The sequence below is a fragment of the Heterodontus francisci genome, chromosome 17, assembly GCF_036365525.1.
Source record: "Heterodontus francisci isolate sHetFra1 chromosome 17, sHetFra1.hap1, whole genome shotgun sequence".
Lineage (NCBI taxonomy): Eukaryota > Metazoa > Chordata > Chondrichthyes > Heterodontiformes > Heterodontidae > Heterodontus > Heterodontus francisci.
This window is the reverse complement of record NC_090387.1, coordinates 82,745,200-82,771,855: the sequence shown is the minus strand read 5'-3', so window position 1 is coordinate 82,771,855 and position 26,656 is coordinate 82,745,200. Positions and strand designations below refer to the sequence as shown.

At 44.9% G+C, this 26,656-nt stretch overlaps 1 protein-coding gene across 15 annotated transcripts in view; it reads right to left on the bottom strand.

Annotated features, from left to right (window-relative positions):
- Window positions 1–269: 269 nt before the first annotated feature.
- The window catches only part of LOC137379096 (protein MTSS 2-like), a 206,150-nt gene continuing 179,763 nt past the window's right edge, over window positions 270–26,656 (bottom strand). For 2 of the 15 annotated variants that reach the window (XM_068049761.1, XM_068049762.1), the window contains exons 11-15: window positions 25,469–25,588; window positions 22,961–23,152; window positions 21,414–21,599; window positions 20,297–20,501; window positions 270–12,202 (exon numbers count right to left, since the gene is read on the bottom strand). In XM_068049761.1, the coding sequence (XP_067905862.1) occupies window positions 11,448–12,202; window positions 20,297–20,501; window positions 21,414–21,599; window positions 22,961–23,152; window positions 25,469–25,588 (1,458 nt within the window). In that variant the 3' untranslated portion in view covers window positions 270–11,447. The remainder of the gene's footprint in view (window positions 12,203–20,296; window positions 20,502–21,413; window positions 21,600–22,960; window positions 23,153–25,468; window positions 25,589–26,656) is intronic. The other 13 variants (XM_068049770.1, XM_068049771.1, XM_068049773.1 and 10 more) reach the window with 11 other exon arrangements.

Sequence of the window (26,656 nt, the reverse complement as noted above, 5' to 3'; positions counted from 1 at the left end):
GCTGAAACCCATCATCGTGCCAATCTCCCAAGTTATTGAGAAATCCACATTGAGTAAAGTTTGGTGCCTGATGTGGACTCAGGATCTCCTTGACTAGACAGGGCCCACATACCTCACCCCAGAGAAGTAGAGTGCAGATTGGCAAGACCCTTGCTGCTGCTGCGAAGAGGAGAACAAAGTAAAGGGAGAAGATGAGGATAATGGATTTGGAAAGAAAACAAAGGCTGCATCGATGGATGAGAAGAGACAGAGGCTGGCAGTTTTGTACAGTACAGCTTTATTAATACTGGAAACATCACAGTGCGATTGAGGCTTCAGGCGGTGAAAGAGTAAACAAATTTACATGATTATAGTATTACAAAAAGTGGGTGGGAGGGGAGGAGGCACTGAAAATAAATTAAATGACAGTTACCAACAGCACCAGTAACATTATTTCAGTGTTTCTCAATTTTTTTGTCTGTACAAAAAATGGAAGGTGTGGTTGGAGGAAGAGAATACATGAATGTTGTGATTGCAAAGAAATCTTTGTTCTTTGTCAAAGTCTGGACAATAAAAGTGGAAATGAGCAAATTGCACAACTGGTGATCATTGCCCCTCTTTATTAATATATATATTATATATATATATATATATACACACATGGAACGACAGGTGCTTGAGATTACATCACAGAGAGGTTGCAAAGGAGTGGGGTAAGGGAGGTGGGGGTGAGTGGGGTTCGAAATGTGCAGTGAAAAGTAGGTTTGCTCCTCTCTCTGTGTCTGCTGCCTGGCAGTGTCTGCCCACTTGATTCCAATCCTTTTGCCACAACCATGCCCCTGCTGACTTTCTCTCTAACTCTATGAGTGCAGCTTGCCACTTAGATTAATAAGCCACCTATACAGATTTAATAGCTATTTTATTGTTTTCCGTCGCCATCACTTATGGGACACTTATTCAGGACTTTCTTTGATGTTCCACAAACCACAGCCTGACCCCCAAAAATCTGCAGCAGAGACTGAGAGCCTTCGAGCCCTGTTGGTCATTTTCTTTGTAATAAAATAGCGCCAGAGATGAACCAGGATGCATTCAAGATGATCCAAGACATATGGGAAACGGTGCACGTTCCAAAATAACTCCTCCCCAGCTGTCGCAAGTAGATAAGAAATGCCATTCCCACCCAGTTAGACCCATCTGAAAAATTACCCTCAGTTGTTTTCTTCTTTCCTTGACCACATCTTGCATTCCTATAGCATCTTTACTGAGGTAAAATGTCCCAAGGAGCTGCTAAGGAACGTTATCAGACAAACATCGACAACAAGCCACATAATGATATATCAGGACAGATGACCAAAAGCTCGGTCAAAGAGGTAGGTTTTAAGGAACATCCTGAAGGAGGAGAGAGAAGCAGAGAGATGGAGAGGTTTAGGGAGGGAATTTTCAGACAGTTCAAGTTTTGTTTCATCCTTCACCCTTTGTCAGGTAACGCATGTGGTTTTCCCAAGCTTCAAAAAAAAAGTGAACTCTGACCTCAGCAGACCAGACACCTCCCACAAACTCTTCTGCCATATGTCCCACCAAAAGGACTAGCCATCCTGTTAGTCCACTTGGGGATATCTTTCTAAAAATGGACATGGTTTTATTCTCCCCTCTTAAGGTGCAGATTCTCGCTTGAGTTCTGGTTTCGCAAGCACTGACAGCCTGTCCAAGTGCCTCACCTTTAATTGCCATTCTTACCACAAGAGCTGGTGTGTGGCAGTGGGCTGATCGAATATGGGAGCATCACAGTTGACCCCAAATTGTGTCTGCATGTAAGGTCCATACATGCACACATCTGAGCAAGAGCAGCCTGAGAGGAAGCAGGAGCTGAGACGTTGACCGATGAATTTCCCCCTATCCGACCCATCTGAGGTGCATCTTTTAAAGAGAAAAATTAATCTGCTTGCTCATATTTACAGCTTTCTTTTCCCTTGTCAATTTTGCTGCAGTTTTTATTTTTCAACACAGCTCTCAAGGCTGGTTTGCTCTGCCGAAATTCTCTGCATGTTCACCCTCACTTAATAACGAGCTAAGAGATTTAAACAGTCACTCCATTAAATGCTCACTTGGCCTCGAAGGTGAGTGGGGAGACAAATGTGGTACAATAGAACCAACCGCTCGTCAAGAAACAGTACTGCAGGAGTAATATTTTAGTGAGGTTTGGCCTCAATCATGATTTTTAAAGAACACAATACCTTAAACACCGAAAAACCCTGTGCGTAAAAAACAAAGCTAGCTTATTCAGACACTAATAATGGACAATGATTCTGGACTCACATGTAACAAAACAGAATTCTGCTTGTTCAACTCCTGTAAATTAACAGTGGCTCTTAAAGGAACCTCCTTAAAGCCAAGTGGAATCATAAAATCTGGGGAAAAACAGTTCAGTCACTTTGTTAAGTGACATCATACATGTTTAGTTTTGATTGATGATGCCCCTACAGTTACTAAGCAGTTGCTCTCCCTTTCTGATCTTTGTCCCCATCACATTTCACTCTTTCCACTCTCCCAACCCTACCTCTGACACTGTCCCACTTTGTCCCGATCTAATTGTCTCTGGTAGTTGCATTCAACAACAATCACATTCAGGAGCTCGAATGATGCTAAAAAGGAACTGAAATAAGAACTGGAATAAAGGTATGCTTGAGAAACAGGGGGCCCAGTTTTACAAGAATCATTTTGGTAGACTTCATTTAAAAAAATATATATATATTGATACCTGTTCTACTACTGCAGGTGGTAACCCTCACTAACACTATCCCTGCCCCACGCTGTGTATCTGGGCCAAGAGACCATTTTTCATATTTCTCTCCATACAGTAAGTGGCAGCAGGATACTGAAAATTGGACAGCATCACAATTGAGCCTCATTCTCTGCATCCATCGCAAACAATGCTCTCCTGTCTTCTCTCTTCCCCTGATATCCCATTGTCTCACTGTTCTCATGTGTTCTCCCTTCCCCTGATATCCCATCATCTCAAACACTGTTCTCATGTGTTCTCCCTTCCCCTGGATATCCCACTGTCTCAAACACTGGTCTCCTGTGTTCTCCCTTCCCCTGGATATCCCACTGTCTCAAACACTGTTCTCATGTGTTCTCCCTTCCCCTGGATATCCCACTGTCTCAAACACTGTTCTCCTGTGTTCTCCCTTCCCCTGGATATCCCACTGTCTCAAACACTGTTCTCCTGTGTTCTCCCTTCCCCTGGATATCCCACTGTCTCAAACACTGTTCTCATGTGTTCTCCCTTCCCCTGGATATCCCACTGTCTCAAACACTGTTCTCCTGTGTTCTCCCTTCCCCTGGATATCCCATCATCTCAAACACTGTTCTCCTGTGTTCTCCCTTCCCCTGGATATCCCACTGTCTCAAACACTGTTCTCCTTTCCCCTGGATATCCCATCATCTCAAACACTGTTCTCCTGTGTTCTCCCTTCCCCTGGATATCCCATCATCTCAAACACTGTTCTCCTGTGTTCTCCCTTCCCCTGGATATCCCACTGTCTCAAACACTGATTACCACCTACTGCCCTCTCTCAACTGATGAGTCATTGCTCCTCCATGTTGAACACCACTTGGAGGAAGCACTGAGGGTGGCAAGGGCACAGATTGTACTCTGGGTGGGGTACTTCAATGTCCTTCACCAACAGTGGCTCAGTAGCATCACTACTGACCAGGCTGGCGGAGTCCAAAAGGACATAGCTGCTAGACAGGGTATATGGCAGGTGGTGAGGGAACCAACAAGAGGGAAAAACATATGTGACCTCGTCCTCACCAATCTGCCTGCCGCAGATGCATCTGTCCATGACAGTATTGGTAGGAGCGACCACTGCACAATCCTTGTGGAGACAAAGTCCCGACTTCACATTGAGGATACCCTCCATTGTGTTGTGTGGCATTACCACCTTGCTAAATGGGATAGATTTCGAACAGATCTAGCAATGCAAAACTGGGCATCCATGAAGCAGCAGAATTGTACTCAACCACAATCTATAACCTCATGGCCCGGCATATCCCCCACTCTACCATTACCATCAAGCCAGGAGACCAACCCTGTTTCAATGAAGAGTGCAGGAGGGCATGTCAGGAGCAGCACCAGGCATACCTCAAAATGAGGTGTCGACCTGGTGAAGCTACAACACAAGACTATCTGCGTGCCAAACTGCGTAAGTAGCATGCGATAGACAGAGCTAAGCGATCCCATAACCAACGGATCAGATCTAAGCTCTGCAGTCCTGCCATATCCAGCCGTGAATGGGTGGACAATTAAACAACTAACTGGAGGAGGTGGCTCCACAAATATGACCATCCTCAATGATGGGGGAGCTCAGCACATCAATGCGAAAGATAAGGCTGAAACATTTGCAACAATCTTCAGCCAGAAGTGACAAGTTGACGATCCATCTCAGCCTCCTCCTGAAGTCCCCAGCTTTACAGATGCCAGACTTCAGCCAATTCAAATCACTCCGCGTGATATCAAGAAATGACTGAAGGCACTGGATACTGCAAAAGCTATGGGCCCTGACAATATTCCGGCAATAGTACTGAAGACCTGTGCTCCAGAATTTGCCACGCCCCTAGCCAAGCTCTTCCAGTACAGCTACAACACTGGCAACTACCCTGAAATGCAGAAAATTGCCCAGGTATGTCCTGTACACAAAAAGCAGGACAAGTCCAACCCGACCAATTACCGCCCATCAGTCTACTCTCAATCATCAGTAAAGTTATGGAAGGTGTCATCAACAGTGCCATCATGCGGAACCTGCTCAGCAATAACCTGCTCAGTGATGCTTAGTTTGGGTTCCGCCAGGGCCACTCAGCTCCTGACCTTATTACAGTCTTGGTTCAAACATGGACAAAAGAGCTGAACTCAAGAGGTGAGGTGAGAGTGACTGCCCTTGACATCAAGGCAACATTTGACCAAGTATGGCATCAAGGAGCCCTAGCAAAACTGAAGTCAATGGGAATCAGGGGGAAAACTCTCCGCTGGTTGGAATCATACCTAGCGCAAAGGAAGATGGTTGTGGTTGTTGGAGGTCAATCATCTGAGCTCAGGACATCACTGCAGGAGTTCCTCAGGGTAGTGTCCTAGGCCCAACCATCTTCAGCTGCTTCATCAATGACCTTCCTTCAATCATAAGGTCAGAAGTGGGGATGTTCACTGATGATTGTACAATGTTCAGCACCATTCGTGACTCCTCAGATACTGAAGCAGTCTGTGTAGAAATGCAGCAAGACCTGGACAATATCCAGGCTTGTGCTGATAAGTGGCAAGTAACATTCGTGCAACACAAGTGCCAGGCAATGACCATCTCCAACAAGAGAGAATCTAACTATCTCCCCTTGACATTCAATGGCATTACCATTGCTGAATCCCCCACTATCAACATCCTCGGGGCTACCGTTGACCAGAAACTAAACTGGAGTAGCCGTATAAATACCGCGGCTACAAGAACAGGTCAGAGGCTAGGAATCCTGTGGCGAGTAACTCACCTCCTGACTCCCCAAAGTCTGTCCACCATCTGCAAGGCACAAGCCAGGACTGTGATGGAATATTCTCCACTTGCCTGGATGGGTGTAGCTCCAACAACACTCAAGAAGCTCAACACCATCCAGGACAAAGCAGTCCGCTTGATTGGCACCCCATCCACAAACAAACATTCACTCCCTCCACCACCGATGCACAGTGGCAGCAGTGTGTACCATCTACAAGATGCACTGCAGCAACGCACCAAGGTTCCTTCTACAGCACCTTCCAAACCTGCGACCTCTACCACCTGGAAGGACAAGGTCAGCAAATGCATGGGAACACCACCACCTGCAAGTTCCCCTCCAAGTCACACACCATCCTGACTTGGAACTATATCGCCGTTCCTTCACTGTCGCTGGGTCAAAATCCTGGAACTCCCTTCCTAACAGCACTGTGGGTGTACCTACCTCCCATGCACTGCAGCGGTTCAAGAAGGCAGCTCACCACCACCTTCTCAAGGGCAATTAGGGATGGGCAATAAATGCTGGCCTATCCAGCGATGTACACATCCCATGAATGAATAAAAAAAACATTGCTCTCCTCTGTTCTCCTTTCCCCTGATATCCCACCATCGCAAACACTGCTCTCCTCTCTGGCCCCCCTCCTAGAAATCTCAAACCTAGTCTCTTCCATGGTTCCTCCTCACTAACATCTCAAATTCTACCCAGCTCCATTCCTGCTCCATGTGTCCATTTTCCCTCCCTTTCTGAGATACACCAGTCTCAAACTCTTGTCAACCTTCTATCCTGACCATTCCAAGCCCCCCATACTCTTCCCTTCACCTTCCCTTAGGGTGATGTAAATGATTACCCAAGCTCCACTCCTGATTTGAACTTGATAAATAATGGAGAGACTGTGAGTGAAGACAGCACAGCAACAGTGCGAAGCAATTAAACCCATCAGGAGGCAATATGACATTTGTGAGAAATTATTCAAAGCTGCAGAGCAGAGAAACAGAATCCTTCATTATTGGGCCAAGCTGCCTTCATTCTAACATTCCATGGAGCTGCTGCTTATTTCAAACTAAAATTCACAATTATTTTTCACCCTGATATATTCATTAAATGATTGTACAACTAAAACACTGCAAAGTATTGTGTTACAGTGAGCGAATGTGGATTTGAAGCCTTGCAGTGTGTTTTAGTTAAGGATCCACTTCATCTCACTCCCACACCTTCACAGTGTCCCTCCGCAGAAGAATCTGACAACTCAGTTACTGCATCAATGTCTGCCTCTGTGTAAGTTCATTTTTTTTACACTTCCTTTATAAATCCACGCTTTTTACCCCCTGCTGAATTCCATTTTTAGATTTTAAATGGTCATTGTTGTTCACTAAAGCGCTCAGCTGGTCATTTAAATCACAAACGATCTTTTAATGTTTTCTGACTTATGTAATTCTGCACTGGAAACCATTGCTCAATGTCACAGAGCTTGTGAAGGTTCACTTCTAGCCCTTGTGCACACATTAAGATTCGAGTAGGCACATACATTAAACTGGGTCCAGTGTGGTTACAACAAACTCTTCCTGGGCTGGGCTGAGCTGGGGCTCAGCGTCACTGGTGGCAGCAGCCCTTTAATAGCTCGCCTGAATGTGACCCCAGATAGGAGAAATGTCATCAAGATATGTGACTGCAGAGACCATCACAGCAGAGCTCAATCCTGCCCAGATAATAGTATCAGCATGCATTTCCAGCCAGAGTTGGGAGGGAAAGGTGTGCGGGCAGGCAGATGCCCCTGGATCAGGAATGGGAATATTCCTGAGCCCAGGAGCACTGAGACCAACTGTAGTGTCCCCACAGTCACCATGCCTGACAGCATCCAGTTCTGCTCAGACCTGGAACTGAACCTGGGACCTTGCGGGTGCAGGCTACTTTTTAATTATTGCTTCGAACATCGACTGAGATGGTTAAAATAAACCTGAAATTTTGCACAAAAATACTGACAAGTGGTTTTAAAGACAAATGTCAACGTGCTCAATTGCAGAAATTGCAAAAATCTAAAAGGCTGTTCAGATTGTAAACCACAATTTATATCCGTTTTCCAGAAATTTCTATATAATGAGATATTAAAAACATTTTCCCTGCGTGTGATAATTATATAATGATGCTTTTCTACACACGCACATACAACCTAGTTAATAAATATATTCTTGACTTCCCTTAAGCAATCATTTGATAAATTAATATCGAATAAAAGCCTAGACATAACTGTGCAGGATAGTTACACACCCTCTATCTAGGATGTTCTTTTGCCCACCATTCAATAGTGGGATTACTCAGTACATGGGTCGCCCATTTGCAAGGGCTACTGGTGTCAACCTTGGCTCAGTGGGTAGCACACTCACCTCCAAGTCAGAGGACTACGGGCTCAATTCCCACTCTAGAGACTTGAGCACATAATCTAGGCTGACACTCCAGTGCCGCACTGAGGGAGTGCTGCATTGTTGAAGGGTACTGCATTTTGGATGAGATGTTAAACCAAGGCAACGACTGCCTTCTCAGGTGGACATAGAAGATCCCATAGTATGATTCTGAAGAGTAGGGAAGTTCTCTTGGTGTCCTGGCCAATATTGACCCCTCAATCAACATCACTGAGACAGATAATCTGGTCATTTGTCTCATTGTTGTTTGTGGGAGCTTGCTGTGCACAAATTGACTGCTGCATTTCCTACAACAGTGACCACACTTCAAAAGTACTTCATTGGCTGTGCAGCTCTTTGGGATGTCCTGAGATCATGAAAGGCGCTATATAAATGCAAGTCCTTTTTTTCTCTTTCTATACCAACACTTTAAACAACTTTCCACTATTACCACAAACAGTCATTTCCAGATCAAGTTTAATCCTCCTATGTGCAATCTGCTAGCCAATAATATCTAATGTTCAGGTGAAATTGTGGATGATGGAATTCTGAAATGAGTAGAAAATTTGGTAACTATGCAAAGTGTCAGTCAGCATCTGAAAGGGGAAGAGATGGATCAACGTTTTTGAGGAGATCCCTCACCAAAACTCGTTTTTACATGTACCTCAGGGGTTCAGGTGACTTCCAGATGGGAGACTGGAATTGAACCTATCCTCCATGGCCAGATGTGGTAATCTGGCTTCAAGAGCAGGGCCATTGGCCTCCACTGATCAGCCAGCCTGCCGCTGTACCATTAATCCAGACGCCTGGGACTAATAATCCAGAGAACGCCAGTCAAACTCCCAACTTGGGCTCTTTGAGAATTTGTATTCAGTTTTACAAAGCTGCCATCAAAAGTGATCATGAAGCTTTTAGTGAAAACCCAACTGGCTGATCTCTTGAGGTTTAGGGAAGGAAACCTGCCAATCTTACCAAGGCTGGCTTATATGTGACTCTAGTCCCACACCCAATATGGTTGACTCTTAACTGCTCTCTGAAATGGCCTAGCAAGGACACCCAGCTGTATTGAAACCTCGATAAAGAATAAACATGCTGAGGACTGCAACAGTTCAAGAAGAAGCTGTAGTTCAGGGGCAACTATAGATGGGAAATAAGTGCTGGCCTTGCCAGTGACATGCACATCCCGAGAATGAGAAAGTGGAGAGTTAGGCCTGTCAAAGGGGGCTGGGATTCTGCTCTCTCAGCTCCAGATTACTGTGAAAGCCAATGTCCCAATGGCTAAGCGTGGAATGAGCTGGGCAAAGAGTACAAAGTTTATCTGTGCTGTATGTTGGTAAACTGTGCAGTATCCTAGTACACCAAGGGAATCTGGCTAATGCCTGGCAAAGCTGTCTAAGATTAAAGTAAGTGTGATAAGTGATCCCCCAGGACAGTGTCCACTCCATATTGTGCACACAGCAACTCCACCTGCATGAATTTCCCAGCTGTTTGGTTTGAAGACTTGAAAATACGTTGATCAGTGTCGGCATTTCAACTGGTTGAAAGAGCCATCTACTGTGCATTTGCAGCAGTTCCACAGTTTATTGCAATAATATTTAAGCTTCTATCCTTAACTAGCCTAGAAATGGTCAGAACAGCAGCAGGAGCTGTAGCTGGTTGCTCTTCCCTCTCCTATTCCCATTAATACACAAACCCAATGGAGTCTCCTCTCTCGTGTCTGTGATCAGGGAACGAGAGTACTGGAACTGGGATCACCGGGAAGTCAGTGGGATTCCAGTAGAGGTGGGATATGTAAAACTTGAATCTGTGGAGAAACATGAGAAGTACAATTATAGCTTGTGTCCTTCTAGATCTGGGTGGTGTTTGAAGAGACAGTGAGTGCGAGAGAGGGAGAAAACTTTCAGCTGCCTTAATGCTAGGGTTAAGTACTGGTGGGTACGAATCTGGAACTAGTTGTGGTGGGAGTAGTTTGAAAATTGAGAGTGTCACACAATATTAAAGCTTATTGGCTACAGTGCAATCTCCTTCCTATAACTCATTGGTACCCATACACTAAGTAGCCCAGTGATGACAATCTATTAACATTATATCCAAGTGAGGCTTTCTGTAAGAGAATATTGCAAACTCTCCAAGAAAAATAAAATCACCACATTGTCTGCAAGGTGAGGTTATCCCTGGAACATACCCTCAGCCCCTCCAGAAATATTCTCACGTGTCCATGTTGGTAAACATGGTTAGATTAGATATTCTAATTGCCTCCCTCAGACCCTTCTCTCTAATACTTCCTGTAGGTTTCTTATATGTGTTTTAGGTTAACAATGCCACATATCCCTATCCCTGCTCTGAGAAATTAATTCAGGGGGACAGAGCCCATTTTCTGTTGTCCGATTCTGCATCAGTGACAGACAGTGATATTTGCAGCACCAAGCTTTCTCACCATTGTTTATTCAAAATAAAAATCCAGCCCACAAGGAATGCTAAGCAGATAACTATCTGGACAAGTAAATGGCTGAACGATTACATTCACCTCTTAACATAGACTTTCAATAAACAGGTACAACTGAATAGTGATTCTAACTAACTACAGGTGCGTTACAGGTCCAACTTTCCAGTTGAAAGCAATCAAATTAGTGCTTTAAAGGAAAACATTGTATTTACATACATGTGCCTATTCAATTCTGTCACTGAAAATAGTTCAAATGACAACATTGTTCAAAATAGCTGCAAAACTTGACTGTGGAAACAGAGATCAATCCCCCGATTGGATAGTTGGGATCCGAAAAACCCTATTTCACAAGTTAGGACCAGAAAATTGAGTATAGCCAATCAGCTAGTGAGCTTTCTGCTCAAGGTGGGTGAATGTTAGGACAAGGAGTAATCACTGGTGTTTGTCCAGTTCCAAATGGAATTCACAAACAATCTTGATAGACTAAACTTTAACTTGACTGAATGAGCAACTCATGTACAAATCAAGATGCAACAAGCATCCCTCCAACCCACCCTTCTCCCCACTAAACCTCCAGGCCTTTTCTTCCCTTCTAAATCTCCCTAGCTGCTCTCGAGGGACTCATTCGTTCATTGTTGTGGCTGAGGAAGGACCCAGTCGGGTAGGCTAGAGACACACATTGAGGATGACTGCAAACCACCTCAGTGTTTGAAGCTACACACAGCACGTTATAGAACTTTTTCTTGCACCAAATACCGCAAAAGCTGAAAAGAAAATGCCACGAAACAGGTGAGTCAGTTAAATGGCCGATAGAATATCTGTAAAGAACAAAATGTTAAATTCCTCTTTATAACTAACATAGTACACTCATTTAAAACCTGCCACGTCTTAATTTAAAATATTCAACTCCACCACATCAATAGGTGTAGTTGCTTGGTTTAAGGTAGTTCATGGCACTGTGTTGGAAACCAGCCTGGTTGAGTCAAAGTTCAATCTTCTCATCATTCCTCACAGAGTTCATTTTATAACACACATGGCCCGTTTCGGCCTACTTGCCCCTCAGTATATCTCAGTCCTGAAGTTCGGTTTCGCTGTCACAAAATCCTTGGCGCAGACCTGTCATTTGTGACGGTCCTCCGAAGCTTCACCCCTCTGCGTATGGCGGTGAGCATGTCTTCGGGGGCCTCGCTGGGAGACACTGGGGGCAGCGGGAGGCCGAAGCTGTCATCGGGCACTGCACCAGGGAGCATTGTGGGGAAAGGGAACTGTCCGTCACCCAGAGCCTGGGCGCTGGCCACGAGCTCACCGATCTTCTCAACCAGGCTGTGGCGGTTGGCAGCCAGCTGCTGCTCCTCCTCGCTTGACATGTGCCCTCCTGGGTATACGGAAATCTCCATTGTGCCACCACCACCCCATGCAGCATTGGGCAGGCTCAGCCGCTTTGGTGAGGCCTTTGCATATTCTAAGGTGTTTGGCGAGGTGTCATCACTGAAGAACACGCACTCCTCGCTGCCGACTCTCACTGGCCCCGGGGCATCCGGCACAGTGGGCGTTTTCACCGGCACTATTGGAGGACGAATAGGAATTGGACCCGCATTGGAGAGGGCACGGCGCACAGACGGCTTGGTGGAGGGGGTGCGTCTGATGGTGGCCACACCTGGGGTGACCGAAACATTCTGCATGCTGCCCGAAGGCAGTCCAGCTGTCGAGGCGGGCCGTTTGGTCTGGAACATTCTCCGGTAACTCTGGGCAATGTCACTGTTCCGTGGTATGGTCGAGGATCTGTCAAACTCACTTTGGTGTTCTCCCTCCACATCACCATTCACAGAGTAGCAATCGTAATCTGAAACTGCGCAGAAAGCACGGTTAATATGTCAGTCAGGCATCACTGGAGTAAATGCTTCAATGTGTAAGCTTTTTTTGCAATGGGAATGGATAACACAGAGACCAGAGATACAGACTCCAAGGTTGGCTACTTTTCTCCTCGAAGGTGTACTCACCTGGCAAGCCTGTGCTCAACTGATGGATAACTCGAATCAGTAACTTTTGGGTAGCTCAATAATGGGTCCATGATGGTCAAACAAGCCCACAACTCGAACACAACAGGTTCTAGCTGGACACTCTCCCTGAATACAGCCAAATTAGTCTTCAAATTAGACTCCTGCACTGTGGGCGTAGAAACCAGAATCTATGGCCCAAGTTGATAAAGCACAGACAGCAAGCCAATTTCAGCCATTGATGCCCGTTTCTCTATGACGGCACTGAGTTTCCCCTTCAGAGGGTAGGCGGAGGATTGGGTAAAATGCTACCGGCTGCCAATAGCTCAATAGATCAACCCAGCAAGCAGTGCATTACTGAGCCATGTAGTCCAGGAAGGTGTCAAGTTTGATCAGTGCTCTGTGCAGTCTTGGGTTACCTTAGTCAGGATGATGGAAAGGGGCACTGCAAATGACCTCATTAACCCCGAGATTGATTCCGACTGCCCTTCCAGAAATTGCACGTGTGGGAACTGCAGGCAAGTTCCAATTTGGGCCAGACTTTTAACACCTCCCAGAGTCAAATACCTTTATTGTCTTGCCTCACACTTGAAGAATGGTCACATTGGTGATGTACCAGTCCATGTAGCAAGGGTCTTCAAGAATAGAAGCAAGAAAATAAGAATGGAAATACTGGATCTAAACAATGTTGCATCAAAGGATCTTTCGGTGAGTGCCCTCACAGTATGACCAATGTCTCAAGTATCTCAATCTTCGGTTCCAATATTCCTGTCATTTTGTTGGCCACATTGTTCAGCAAGAAAAAGGAGGTGAAAAGTTGGGTAACGCATGCAATCACCGTAAATTGGGCCAATTCAACAACCTCACGTTCCAGCAATAATATCACCTGGAGCCACTGGTGGTGTTTGGACACTCTGCCCACAGACAGATTTAACTGTTACAAGCATTAACACACCAGATCATTGTATCCTCGCAATTCAACGCTTTACTTAGGGGAAGTCCACCATGGCCTCTAGGAATTGGACTGCTAGATTGTCCTTCCCTTCTCCATTAATCCACAAAAGATTCATTCCAGCAACCTCAAAATTACATACAGTATACAGCACAGAAACGGGCCATTCAGCCCAATTAGTCCGTGCTAATCCTTCACTCTCAACACCAGACTCTTCCCATTTTATCGGCCTCACCTCAGCCTTTCAGCACATCTTTCTATTCCCTTTCCTCTCGTGTACTCATCTAGTTTCCAACTGAAAGCATCTTAAGCTATTTGCCTCAAGCACTTCCCATGGTAGTGAGTTCTGCATTCTAACCACACACCGAGTGAAGAAATTTTTCTGATTTCCCTATTGGATTTATCAGTAACTGCCTTGTGTTGATGGTCCCTAGTTTTGAATTCGCCTACAAGTGGAAATATTCTCCCCATATCTACCCTGTGTGACCCAGTCATAATTTTAAAGACTTAAACAGGTCACTGCTAAGTCTCATTTCTGAAGAATAAAGCCCAAACCTGTTCAATCTTTCTGGATACTTGTAAACTTTCTGTTCTGGTACCATCCTTGTAAATCTTTTTGCACTTCCTCCAGTGCTTCTATGTTCTTTTTATAGTATGGAGACCAGCACGATGTACAATGTGGCCTGACCAGGATCATAAACCAAGTTTAACATCACTTCACTACTTTTGAATTCTATACTCCTAGAAATAATTCTCAGTGCTTTGTTTAATTGCTTTACTGACCTGCGATGCTGATTTTAATAATTTATTCACTTGTATCCCTGGATCCCTTTGCTCTTCTACCCCATTCAGTTTCTTATTTTCCTGTCCAAGTGCATCACCTCACATTTATCTGTGTTAAAGATCATTTATCACTTAATTGCCCAGTCTGTAAATGTTTTAATGTCTTGTCTTACGTTGCCCTCTTCCTCAGTGTTAACTATATCCTCCAGTTTGGTATCATCTGTGAATTTGGATAACTTATATTAATAATTTAAATTTATGAACAACAGTTGCCCCAGCATTGATCTTTGTGAAACACCAATTTCTACCTTGCTCCAATTTGAATTTACCCCTATTGACTGTTTTCTATTTTTTAGCCAATGGGCTATCCATTCAGCTATTTATCCCTCGACTCGACATGTCATAACCTTTGTCATGAGCCTACTGTGTAGTATCTTATCAAAGGCCTTTTGAAAATCCATGTATAGGACATCGACTACATTACCCTTGTCTATTCTTTCTGTTACTTCTTCAAAGAATTTTATCAGGTTAGTTAAGCTTGACTTAGCCTTTTTGAATTTATTTTCTGTATATAGATGCTCTTCTATTGCTTCTTTTAGTATAAATTCTAGTATTTTTCCTATCACTGACATTAACCTGACTTGTCTGTAATTCCCAGGTTTTGTTCTAGCTCCTTCACAATGGAAACATCACAAACTTAAAGAGCTTTGAAGCATGCTGGATTGCCCCACAATTTTAAACCTCATAGCGATATGTTCTTACTTCATAGGGTAGATGTTCAGTTTGCTACTCGAACATTGCATTGTCAGTCATTATAGAAACTGCCCAATTTTCATTGTCCAGGCGGCAGGTTGAAAATGTACTCCTGAATCTCTCACTCTTCCTCACCCAGGCCAACTCTTGTGTGATTGAGGACCCAGAAGTAGCCATTTTGTGGTGATTTTCTTTTCTGCCGTGACATCATAAAGTTCATCTCCTATGACATAATGAATGGATAATGCTTCCACAATGCATTGTGCTTTAAAATTGAGAAGCCCGGGTGAAGGGCGAAGAGCCATTGTATACACCTCCATCAAGGTTGAAAAGGGTATGTGTCCTGCAGACTCCTATCTGCCAAGAATGAGGCATATTGATTTTGTTGCATGAACATTGATTTTAAACTGTTGCTGGATTGAAGAAGTGACTGGTTTGAAGATCAGCAGACACTTGGCTGGAAGAATATTTGCATACTAAGAGAGACAAAGCAATTGCTCAGATTCAATTAACAGAGATTGGTCTGACAATGGTTCCACCTCTTGTTGGTAAGAGACAGCCCTACACTGTCCCCCAACCCCCAAGAGCTTTGAAATCCACAAACCTCACAGGAGAGACTGTTCCCAAATAAGGAGCTAGTCACATGACTAACCTGCTGGGCAACCTGGGTTTTTTTTTAATTGTGCCACAGAGAAGGGAACAGAAGGCCATGTGCAACTGAAGTTGGAACAAGGAAGCAGCTCTCTCTCTCACTTTCTCCCAAGCCACTGGACCCACAGAAGACACATAAACCTCAAGAGAGAAAAGACTCCGACATCGAAACAAGTTGAATTGTGAACTGGGCCCCAACGAACAGCAAGACTTACCTGCAACCTAAGACTCCACATTGAGCTTAAAGGTCTGTAACTACCAGATATTGCCTCAAACTTCTCCCCTTTATTCATTCTACTTTTTCTGTCTCTCTGTATATGTGTCTATCGTGTATGCATGCTAGCGTGGTCACGTCGCACATTTGTAGCCGTTAACTTGATTAGTGTTTGAGATCAATAAACTTCCACTTTTTTTGTTTAAATCTAAGGAAACCTGTCTGATTTCTTTGCCTTACAATTGGAGCAGTAAACAAGGATTCACTAACGGGGAGCTAAAAACAGTGTTCCTAAAATTAAACCCTGTTACGGTTAAACCAGGCAAAGGCTGAGAGGGAACCCCTAGACCCCTTCTCACCTGATCGGAACAGAAATTTGGCAGTTCATCTGGGATTTGCGCCACAGACAAATGAGAAATTAGAAGTGGGAAGCCAAATTGTTACCAATCAAAAAGGAGAAAAGATTTCAATACAGGTTTTCTTGTGGTTGTGTGTGCTAGAATACAAACATGTCTGTGACTGAAGCTAGTAGCTCCCCATGCCAGGGTGAAGTAACTTGGGATAAATTAAAAGCACTGTCTATGGAGGAGTTGAGGAAAATGGCTGAGCAGTGTGGGATCACTGTACGTGGCAAGGCTAGGAAGTCTGAACTCCTCAGGCTAGTGGCCAACCATTTTTCCCTTGAATCTGAAGAAGCAGAAACAGGGTTTGAAGTAGACCCTGACAGGGTACTGCTAGCAAAGGTGCAATTGGAACAGAGGAAACTGGAATTTGAGGAGAGAGACAGAAAGTAAGAGTCTTCCAGAAGGAACGTGAAGTAAGAGAGAGAGGAGAGAGAGAAAGAAAGAAAGAAAGACAGAAGAAAGAAAGAGAGAGACAGGAGAGAGAAACAAAGAGAGAAACTTTCCAGCAAGAATGTGAAGAAAGAGAGCGCAGGCGGCTTGAGTTAACTCGGGGGCGACAGAGTAACCCCCAGTGAAAGCATGGCCAATATGGAGGAGCATAATTCATGGCTGGGTATGGAATTGTTAAAACTTTCCCAACTGATCCCAAAATTCAATGAGGGAGAAACTTTTTTTTGTGTGTCTTTTGAAAACTGGCAAGGCAGTTAAAGTGGTCAGCTGAGACTTGGACTCTGTCATTACCGAGCAAATTAGTAGGAAAAGCCCATGAGGTTTATTCCCTGTTACCAGATGAGAGTTCATCAAATTATGAACTGACAAAAAATGCTATCCTTGGGGCATGAGTTATTATCGGAAGCCTATCACCCAAAGTTTAGAACCCTCAAGAAGTAAGCTGATCAAATTTACCTAGAGTTTGAGAGAAATAAGCAGTTGGCTTTTGACCATTGCCTGAGGGCTCTTAAAGTGCAGCTCGGCTATGAAAATCTCAGAGAAGTAATTTTGTTAGAGGAATTTAAAAACTCTCTCCCACTCTCCATAAAGACACATGTGGTGGAACAAAAGGCTCATAAAGCCCGGCAGGTAGCAGTCCTAGTCGATGAGTTTGCTCTCATTTATAAATCAGTTTCCCAGGAGAAAACCTTTCCTAATCACCCCCACAAATCCGAAAAGGACAAAGGGTGGGAAGGTGATTCAAGCCCAAGCAGTCCTGGGAGGGAAAGAAAAGCAGGAGACACAGGGGGCCCTCCTCCAGCCAAAAAGGAAGGTGCTGTGTATAGGAATGAGACCCGGAGACCTGTGTGCTTCCATTGTAACAAAGCAGGGTATTTAAGAGCTGACTGCTGGAAACTAAAGGGAAAACCTGTCAGGTTAATCAGAGCACACCTACTCAGTGAAGAAGTGAACCTGATGGAAAGCACAGCAGAACAAGATGTGGCTTTAACTGCAGTAAGAGTGAGACCCAGGAAGCCTACTGCTGCAAGTTCAGAAAAATTTAATAGGATTCCTGAGGGTTATCAGGGCTTTGTGTTTGAAGGGAAAGTAACCCCAAACCCCTCGAGTGGGGCAAGCAAGCCCATAGTAATCCTCAGGGACACAGGGGCCACCAGATCCCTTTTACTGGAAAAAGGCCTGACCTTTCCCCCAGAGAGTGCAGTGAACACTAGAATGGTGGTGAATGGTATTGGAGGACCTAGTTTCGGGACCGGTGACCGGAGGGATTGTCCCTAGCTTGCCTGTGGACGGGGATGACCTGCTCCTAGGTAATGATCTGGTGGGGATGAAGGTGGTAGCTTCCCCTTTAGTGAAAGAGACACCGCAGGGCAGTGGCAAGAGACGGTCCTCTGCAGTTTCTCTGAATGTGTAGTGGATCAGGCCATGATCAAACCAGCTCCCCAGAAGAGACTGAATTAGCACTGCAGGCAGATGACCATGAGGTCTGTCTGTCCAAGACTTTCTTTGGAAAGTTAGAAGACCCAGGGAATGAGTTAAATGGATCTTCCCCAGTTGAGGCTCAGCGAGCCGACCCAGTATTGAACGAGTTAACACAGGCTGCTCAGTCTGAAATTGAAGCAGAGGGGGTTCCTGATTGCTACTATTTAAATGAGGTACTGATGAGGAAATGGAGTTCTCACAGACCTGAGAGCAAGGAGTGGACAGTGGTTCACCAGTTAGTGGTGCCGCAGAGGTACCGGAGAGAAATAGTAACAATGGCCCACGAGATTGCAGTGGCTGTACATGTCGGTATACGAAAAACCAAAGCCCGCATTAGACAGCATCTTGACTGGGCAAAACTCCACAAAGATGCGGTGGAATACTGTAGGAATTGCCACATGTGCCAGGTTGAGGGGAAACCCCAACCTACAGTGAAATCTGCATCCCCAAGTCCTGTATCGGTGTTTGGAGGACCCTCTCGCAGAGGGCTGATGAACTGTAAGGGATCCCTGCTGAGAACAAAAAGGGGACAGACAGGCACCAGGTTGGCAACAGGTTAGAAAGGAATGGGGAAAAAGGGACCACGAGGGCAGGTTTAAAGGAAGTCCAGGAAGAGTCCTGGATGAACACCCCCACGGTCCAGTCAGCCAACCCCAAAATATTTGAAAAATTAGACCCCACATCCTCCTATGTAAATGCAGACACACTAGAAGCACCCCTCCAGAGTGGCTAACAGCATTTACAGGCACCTGCAGAGACAAAGTGAGGGTGATGCCTCACCGAGTCAAAGTGCCACAGGGGACTGCAGTAGAATCTGGACAAATACCTGCAAGCAGGAATGTCCCAAAGGACAAAGGTAAGGTTAACAAAGAATCCCCCCACAGTCAGGAACAAAGGTAACCAGCCATCCCCCGAGGTGAAAAGCCCTTGCATGATTCATCAAAGCCCTGAAAGAGAGTTCAGAGTGGAACTGTCCACTGCCGCCGCCCCTGAGCAGAACTCCCACCTAGGGCTAATTAAACCTAATTCCCGCTCCCCCCCCCCACCCCACCCCCGCAGACGTCAACAAGAACAAAGACCCCTTAGGCAGTCATGGAAATGTGCAAACTGAAAAACCTTCCCCAAAAACCACATTTATTGGAATGCCAGGAAGGGCTGTTTAAAGCAGTACTGCTACCAGGAAAAGACAGGCTGTAACCATTGTTAGGGTTCCGAATGAATGAGAGAGATGCATGTGTGTGTTCCTCTCCTTATCTTCTCTCTGGTCCCTTTTAATCATTGTGCTTTAAAATTGAGAAGCCCAGGTGAAGGCAGAAGACACATTGTACACACCTCCACCAAGGTTGAAAAGGGTAAGAGAGAAGACAAGGTTGCGATCATATGTTTCCAAGCTTGGTGATGATTTTTTGGGTGTCAAACTTCATGATATCACAGCAGGGAGAGTTCTATCCAAAACAGCTACTTTACAGGTTATCCCTGACCAGTAATCCTATTGCATAAAACTTGGTAACATGAAGGACACAAGTAGCTGCACTAATATCAACCTTCAGAACATCTACAATTGGCAGGAAATTCAGTAGTTTACTCTAAACCCAGCTGTGAAGCTGTCGTCACATGCCAACGAGAGGAAGTATCCTAATAATTGCTGCTAGCCACAACAGCTGACATGAGAGAATGCTTTCCACAGACAGTAACAACAGATCTCTTAACTTCAGTGGGTAAAAGTGACATTGCTGTGAGGCTTAGAAAATAATTATGAAATCCCAATGAAAATAATCTCTTCAATTTTAGATAACACTTGCAATTTGTGGCATTTTCTGAACTTCAAGGGTTTTTTCTCTTTTTTAAAAACAACACATTTCTTTCTTTCTCAATTTTTTTTTTTTTAACGTGCACTCACCAAGGCAGCAACACACTCGTGTGCTCACTAAAGCGACAATGAATTTGAATCACTAAACACACAATGCACCAATAAGCTATATGGTCATTAAAGTCACAAAACATTAGCAGGGTCAGTATACCCAGAATGCACCAGTAATGTGACATCAAGACAAGTAAAGATACATTGCATTCGATCATAACATTCGAGCTTATCGCCCTTCAGCAGGTTACAGACACAAAGTGGTAAACCGCAACGTGGAACTCAGAGTACACATGTCAGAGATATGTGTCATGGAAAGGGAGCAACCCTGGTTCTCTGTATCTATGGTCCTCTATGGTTGATGCTTAGTGTGATACTTGTGCAGAAGGTAAACACCTGGAAAGGGGGCACAGAGAGATCTCCTGACGGAAGTACCTTGGGAGGGAATGGTGTCTTCGGAGCAGGATGGGGTGGTGGTTTGGGTGCTGTAACCGCTGGAGTATTGCAGAGAGTCACGGCTACTCTTCTGGTGTTCCAAGCTCAGACCACGAGTCAACACCATAGCCAGATCACTGGCTGCTGTGGATATTTCCTCCCCGTGCTGTTAAAGAAATGAGACACAAGACATACTTACTGGAAAGAAACAAAATGTCCCTCCCCTCTAAGGAAAGCTCAAGGTTATTCAACTAAAAGATAGCTACTGCCTGATTCCACTCCCTTTTAAGAGTGGCTGGATTGCCCCATTTCACTCCACTTCTAAGGGGCCAGTATTGCCCCTTTCTGCTCTGAAGTGTTGGCATTTGCCCATCGTGTCCCTCCTTATTGGGACAGAAGTGTGAGAGGGGAGCAGGCAGTCAGAGGTGGATTCAAATGCCCTTCCTGTGGTTGGCAGGATCCAACAATCTATGGCCTGACCTGCTGTGTATTTCCAGCATTTTCTGCTTTTATTATCTATGGCTGAAGCCATAGACGTTAGTTAAAGACCAGTCTGAAAACAATGTGACAACTTGTCCTCAGAGCTCTCGGATTGTATAAAGAACTACCTGTCGACATCATCCAGGAAAGATTGTGGGTTGCGTGGAGGCAGCATAATAAACAGACCTTTGTGTACAAAGTCCCACTGGGCTCTCCAAGGGTCCAAATTGGGTCCAGCAGCAAACTACAAGGAATAGCAGGGCTGTGATGGTTCCTACCAAGGCTGTTTGATTTTCTGTCCCCACCACTGGTGGGGCACATGGTCTGCAGTTTTAACTGAATGTCGGAACAGGCTCAAGGGGCTGAATGGCCCACCCATGTTCTTATGTTTTATGGCCTGGCTGAAATATGTACTGCAGATGCATTTATGACACTTGGACAATTGCAGTAATGGTACTGGCCCATTCCATTTCATATTAAGGGATAGGTGCTGGCCCATCTTGAAAGCACGATCGAGACACCTTCACCTGCAACGTAATCTGACACAAAGCCGGGGGGGGTGCGGGGGGGGGCGAGTCCGTAAAGATGGCGCACTCACATACTGTACCTTAGCAGCAAGTGATGCTGCTGTCATGCGAGGCCTCTGCACCTCCTCCACACTTATCCCTGGATAGACCACGGTGGCTGAGACCGCCTCTGCCTCCCGATAGCGTTCAGCTGCCTCTTTGCGCCTCTGCAAAGTGTTCACCACTGGCTGGTCATAAGGACCAGGCTTTGACCAGTCCTGGAAAGTCGAGGGAAGTGCCCAGTGAGTAGACATGTTGAGACTGGGGCTTAGTGTAAATGTTTGCAGCAGGTAAGGGAGTGTAGCATTTAGTTCGATTGAGGTATCACAGCAAGGCAGCTATTTAAGAGTTACAGAAGGACAGCATTCTGGGATTGCATAAAAGGTGTCTCAGTAGGGATGACTCCAGTGAATGTCTTCACCTGATATTCAGTATTCTGGAAAGAGCCTGGGTGGCACTCATGCCCTCCCCTGCTCTGAGTTCCACTCGGCCATGACCCCTCAGTGATCCCTGCTGCCTTCCAGTCTCCCAGCGAACTTACTTCAACATCCTTGTCCTCATTTTACATCCCCTTAGCCTGCAACCTCTCTGCAAACTTCTCCTCTACTTCCCAGCACATAACCTCCACTCTTCCAGCTCTGGTACTGTGCACGGCCCCTTCCCTCCACTGCATGCTCACTACCAGAGCTTCCAAATTGACCTAACTGACCGTGCCGTCCATCACCTCCCAGCCCTCTACTCCCACTTCCCAACTCAGCATCCTCCTAACCCCAAAATCCCATGGGACATTGTGTTGGGAAAGAGGTGCTATCAAGCACTAGTAACTGCTTTTTGGGTTTTTCCGAAATCTTTAAAGGCAGGTTTTATTCTTTTGAGCTCATTCTCAATAAGTGGGCTGAGACTGTCCAATCCCATTTCACATGGGAGTGTTACATACGAGTCTTACAGCAGGGACTGAGGAGGTGACATCAATGGATTAGGCTGGGTGTAGAACAACTGGCCAATCTGCTACCGTATGTTTTGTTCCCCCCCCCACCAAAGTTCAACTGTACCCTCAGAGAAATTCATCTCATCTATCTTGGCCTTTGGTCCCAGAATCGTTTTTTTATTTTCCACTCTATTTTGCAACACCTTCCATTTTATTGCTTCATTTTCTCTGCACTGCACATTTTTTTCCTCACTTGGTCTTTTCTCTCCTCCCTTGTTGTTTTTTTTAGCTGTGTATTTTATTTTATTCCTCTGTCCCTTTCCTTCATCTGTCTGTCTCCTCCCCAACGACTGCACCACCCCTCCCCCACCCCCCAACGTTCAACCACCACCATCACAAACCACTGAAAATGGTCACACTCCTCAGTTAATTCTGCTTCGCCCCAGCTTTCAGGTTTACGCAATCCCAAGTTGTCTTGCATATAATGCGGACTGCGGTAAAACAAGCTGTCAAAAGAGGGGTGTTAACATACAATCGAGTGAGGTTATTCATGCAAATGATTCAGAAGGAACAGCAAATTAATGAAAGCGATGTGATGAACGATAAGCCAAAATTAAACAAAACTAAACAAAACAAAATGATGAAACAAACCTTCCAGCTAGGAATCGTTGATGAGAGGGCAGTGCCAGGTCCAAGGGAGTGGTTAAAGGGAGGGATATCAGGGAAAACAGCAGGGTTAGGCCTACTGCAGGCCCTTGTGTCAGGGATGATGGGAGCAGAGCCAGAGAACGCAGGTGAAGAGCACTCACTAGGAAGATGGTAATACACAAACCCAGGCATGAACTGCAGATGGAAGAACATGAGATCAGCACAGGCAACAAGTGGACAGCCATTGGAGGGTTTTCAAGGGAAATGCCAGAAAAACACAACATAATGACACTATCAACTTTCTGATGGTCTATACTGAATGATCGCCTGACAGCTCAAATTTGTACTGTTCAATAATTCAACCAGAAAAATCCAAATATTGAATTTGTTATGGAAAGATGTTAGAAGATGCTTATCAGTAGTGGGACCCACTAGTATGCTAACCTCCGCGTCACTGAATGGCAGGTTTCTCCCAGAAGATTCCCACACACAAGTTCCTGATCGGAACTGGGCTATTGGGGTAAGGAGTGAGCATCAGTGCGGTGACCCACTTAGAGTCATTTAGGGCACAGAAGGAGGCCATTCGGCCCATCAAGTCCATGCTAACCTGGGCCGCTCCCACATCAGGCTTGGGTAGAGACATCTGGACTGAGAAGTGTCTCTACAGTAAGGGCTGATTAGCCTGGTAATGAAGTGAAGGGGAGTGCTTCCAGCCAGTTGGCTGCAATTGCATAGACATTGCCACAATTATAGAATCCAATGAAGCAATCTGCAACATCAGCATTACACAAGGGTGGCCATTTAAAAACAAACTACTCTTCAAATCACAACCTCAGGCCTTTGGCATCTCAGTGAGATCTTCCATACAGAGGATAATTTCACCCCCCCCCCCCACCACCACCACCACCCCCCCACCCCACCCCGCATGGCAAACTCGGACGGGGTTTCTCAGTAAAGGGCAGGAGGTCCTGTGGTTTTAACTTAACAAAGTATTAAAATCTAAAGCAATGTGCAGCAAAATGCCTTCAAAGCAGCTGCAATCTACAATCACAGCAGCCAGGACTAAAGACAACACAACAGACTAATGTTCTGTGTCAGTACTACATTAACAGAATAAGAATTGCTTTTATGGAAAGTTGTGTTTATTGGAGCATTCCCTTGAAATGTAGAAGCACCGGGCCTCCAAAACCAGAGAAACAACAAGCTCATCAGTCCCCTAGCCCCCATCCCCCATCCTCTATACAGCTCTGTAAATCTTTACCTTTTCAGTGACATCCCCATGGAAGTATTTAGACAAAAATATATGGTTAAATACTGTAAGCTTTCAAAGTATTCACCAAGACCAAATCTTTGGACCCAACAGGCTCCCTTTGGATGTTTCTGATGCTGTATTCCTCACATCATCTTAACCTTGCAATAGGCAATGTAAATATTTGGAGTCAATGCCTATATTAGCATACCGAATTAATTAATCAGCAGCAAAACTCCTGACTGGATATTCCTATTAGGTTTCTCTTTAGTAATCTCTTGTACTTATTTGAGGTGTTTTAAATGAGAAAGTGATTTGATAGGGAAGATAGGTAGAAACGATTTTCTTCGGTGGAGGATTCAAGAACAGGGGGCGCAGTCTTAAAATTAGAGTTGGGCCCATTCAGGAGTAAAATCAGGAAGCACTTCTTCACACAGGGCAGTGGAAATCTGGAACTCACACCCCCAAAAGGCTGTGAATGTTGGGGGACAATTAGAACTTTCAAGACGGAGAGTGATAGATTTTTGTTAGGTAGGGGTATCAAGGGATACAGAGCAAAGGTGGGAAAATGGAGTTGAGAAACAGAGCAGCCATGATCTAACTCGATAGCAGAACAGTTTTGAGGGGCTGAATGGCCTTTTCCTGTTTCTATGCCCCCGGTTTCATTACCAAGAACTCCCAGATTAGGCATTGTACACTGAGGCACAGGGTAAAGTTCACTCTAATCTACCCGAGCAATATGGTTTAGTCCCAATCCCAGAAGAGTTGTTTTATTTTCAATACCAACTGACATGTAGCCTTCCTTAGTGAGATTGCCAATTGAATAACAATTTAGTTTTTTTTTTATAACTCTTTATTTTTGTTCTAAATACATATATCTTATAAACACAATCCCAGCAACCTCCCATAATTATCAACCATGATGAACCAGCAGATACACTAAGGTGTGGTTTCTGAAGTGCGATGATTTAAGTGTGACAAGAAGCGAATGAGTGCGATGCTGACAGAAATTGAGCCCTATATGGTTTAGCATAAAGTGAATATAATCTTCCCGTGGACTGAATCATCTTCATATCTAAAAAAGCAAACACTTCAAGGCTTACAGTATTAAAAAGGGGAGTAGACATTGTCCCCAAATTCACTGAAACAAACCATCAAGGGATGTGGCTTAACCCATTTATCCTGATTACATTGTATGATTTTATGTGCTGGCTTTGCAGGCCTGGTAGGGAGAGAACTGGCGATGAGTATGGGTGATTCACCTTTTCGCCACCTGACCATGCTCCTGCTGTGGAGCTAGAACTAACCGAAGTGGGTGAGCTACACTCGCTAACCGACTGGCACGTCTCCGATGCCTCAGAGGAAGCTGAGCTTGATGACTTCTGCCATGTATCCAGGGTCAAAGGGCACGATAGGGAAGCAATAAAAGGGGGAAGAGAGCAAATCTGGTTAGAATGCCAAGCATGTAAGGATGCCCTGCAAGAAGAGAGCCTGGACCAGCTGGTTTGTACAGATCTAGTTCTGAAGGCTACTATGTTGAATGGGACGGGACAACAAGGGCTATTGATAGCTTCCAAACCACATGACCACGGGTTTACTTCAGAGCTGTTAAATCAGCTCAGCGAACTTTGCCAGTTCAGGCAGCTGAGATGGGGAAATGAACCATGGCGCCAATTTTAGCTCCATGTCAACTCTTAATTGTGCCAAAACCGTGCTGGAGTTGGTCCTACAGAGCTGATATCTGAAAGCAAGGTAACTCTTCAGTTCTGAATCGAATAGCCGACTGGACATGGTGATCTCTCAGAATCGTCTTTATAAATAAGTGACAGTGATTGGTCATTTGTGGTATCAATCACATGAAACATTAAAGCATTAATTGCGAGATCCAATCCGTACAGTGCAAAGGAGGGGCCATGAGTGGGGAGGGAATGGATTCTGTGCTTAATTCCGAAGCTGTCATTGGCTCCTTCTATGCACCTTGTGGCCCTCTGCAGAACAAACTGGAGTGTGGGAGGGAGACAGCACAGCGGAAGATGGGGCACTGCCATTATCCAGATTATTCTCATCCTGGACTGATCATGAAATGGCACCATTGTAGCATAATGACCACGTCTGGCTCAATGCCAACTGTACATCAGTAAGATTGGGTCAAATTAGTTCATTCTGTACAACACTGTGTCAAGACTCTGCTTCACTGAGCATCAGTAAGGAGCAATCTACTTTAATGCAGCACAATCAGCAACAGCATGCTATAAACTTCAGTCAACCTACATGTTGCCAAGAGTCTAAAAGATTGAAAACCTTTCTTAAGCCATAAAGATTTCTTCATACTCTGTATGAAGTATTTTCTGTTTTACAACACACACGACACAATATTTTAATATTTTAAAGTTTTAGCAAACCAAAACAAATGTCTGAACAGAATGAATCCAAGAGCTCTCATGTTCTTT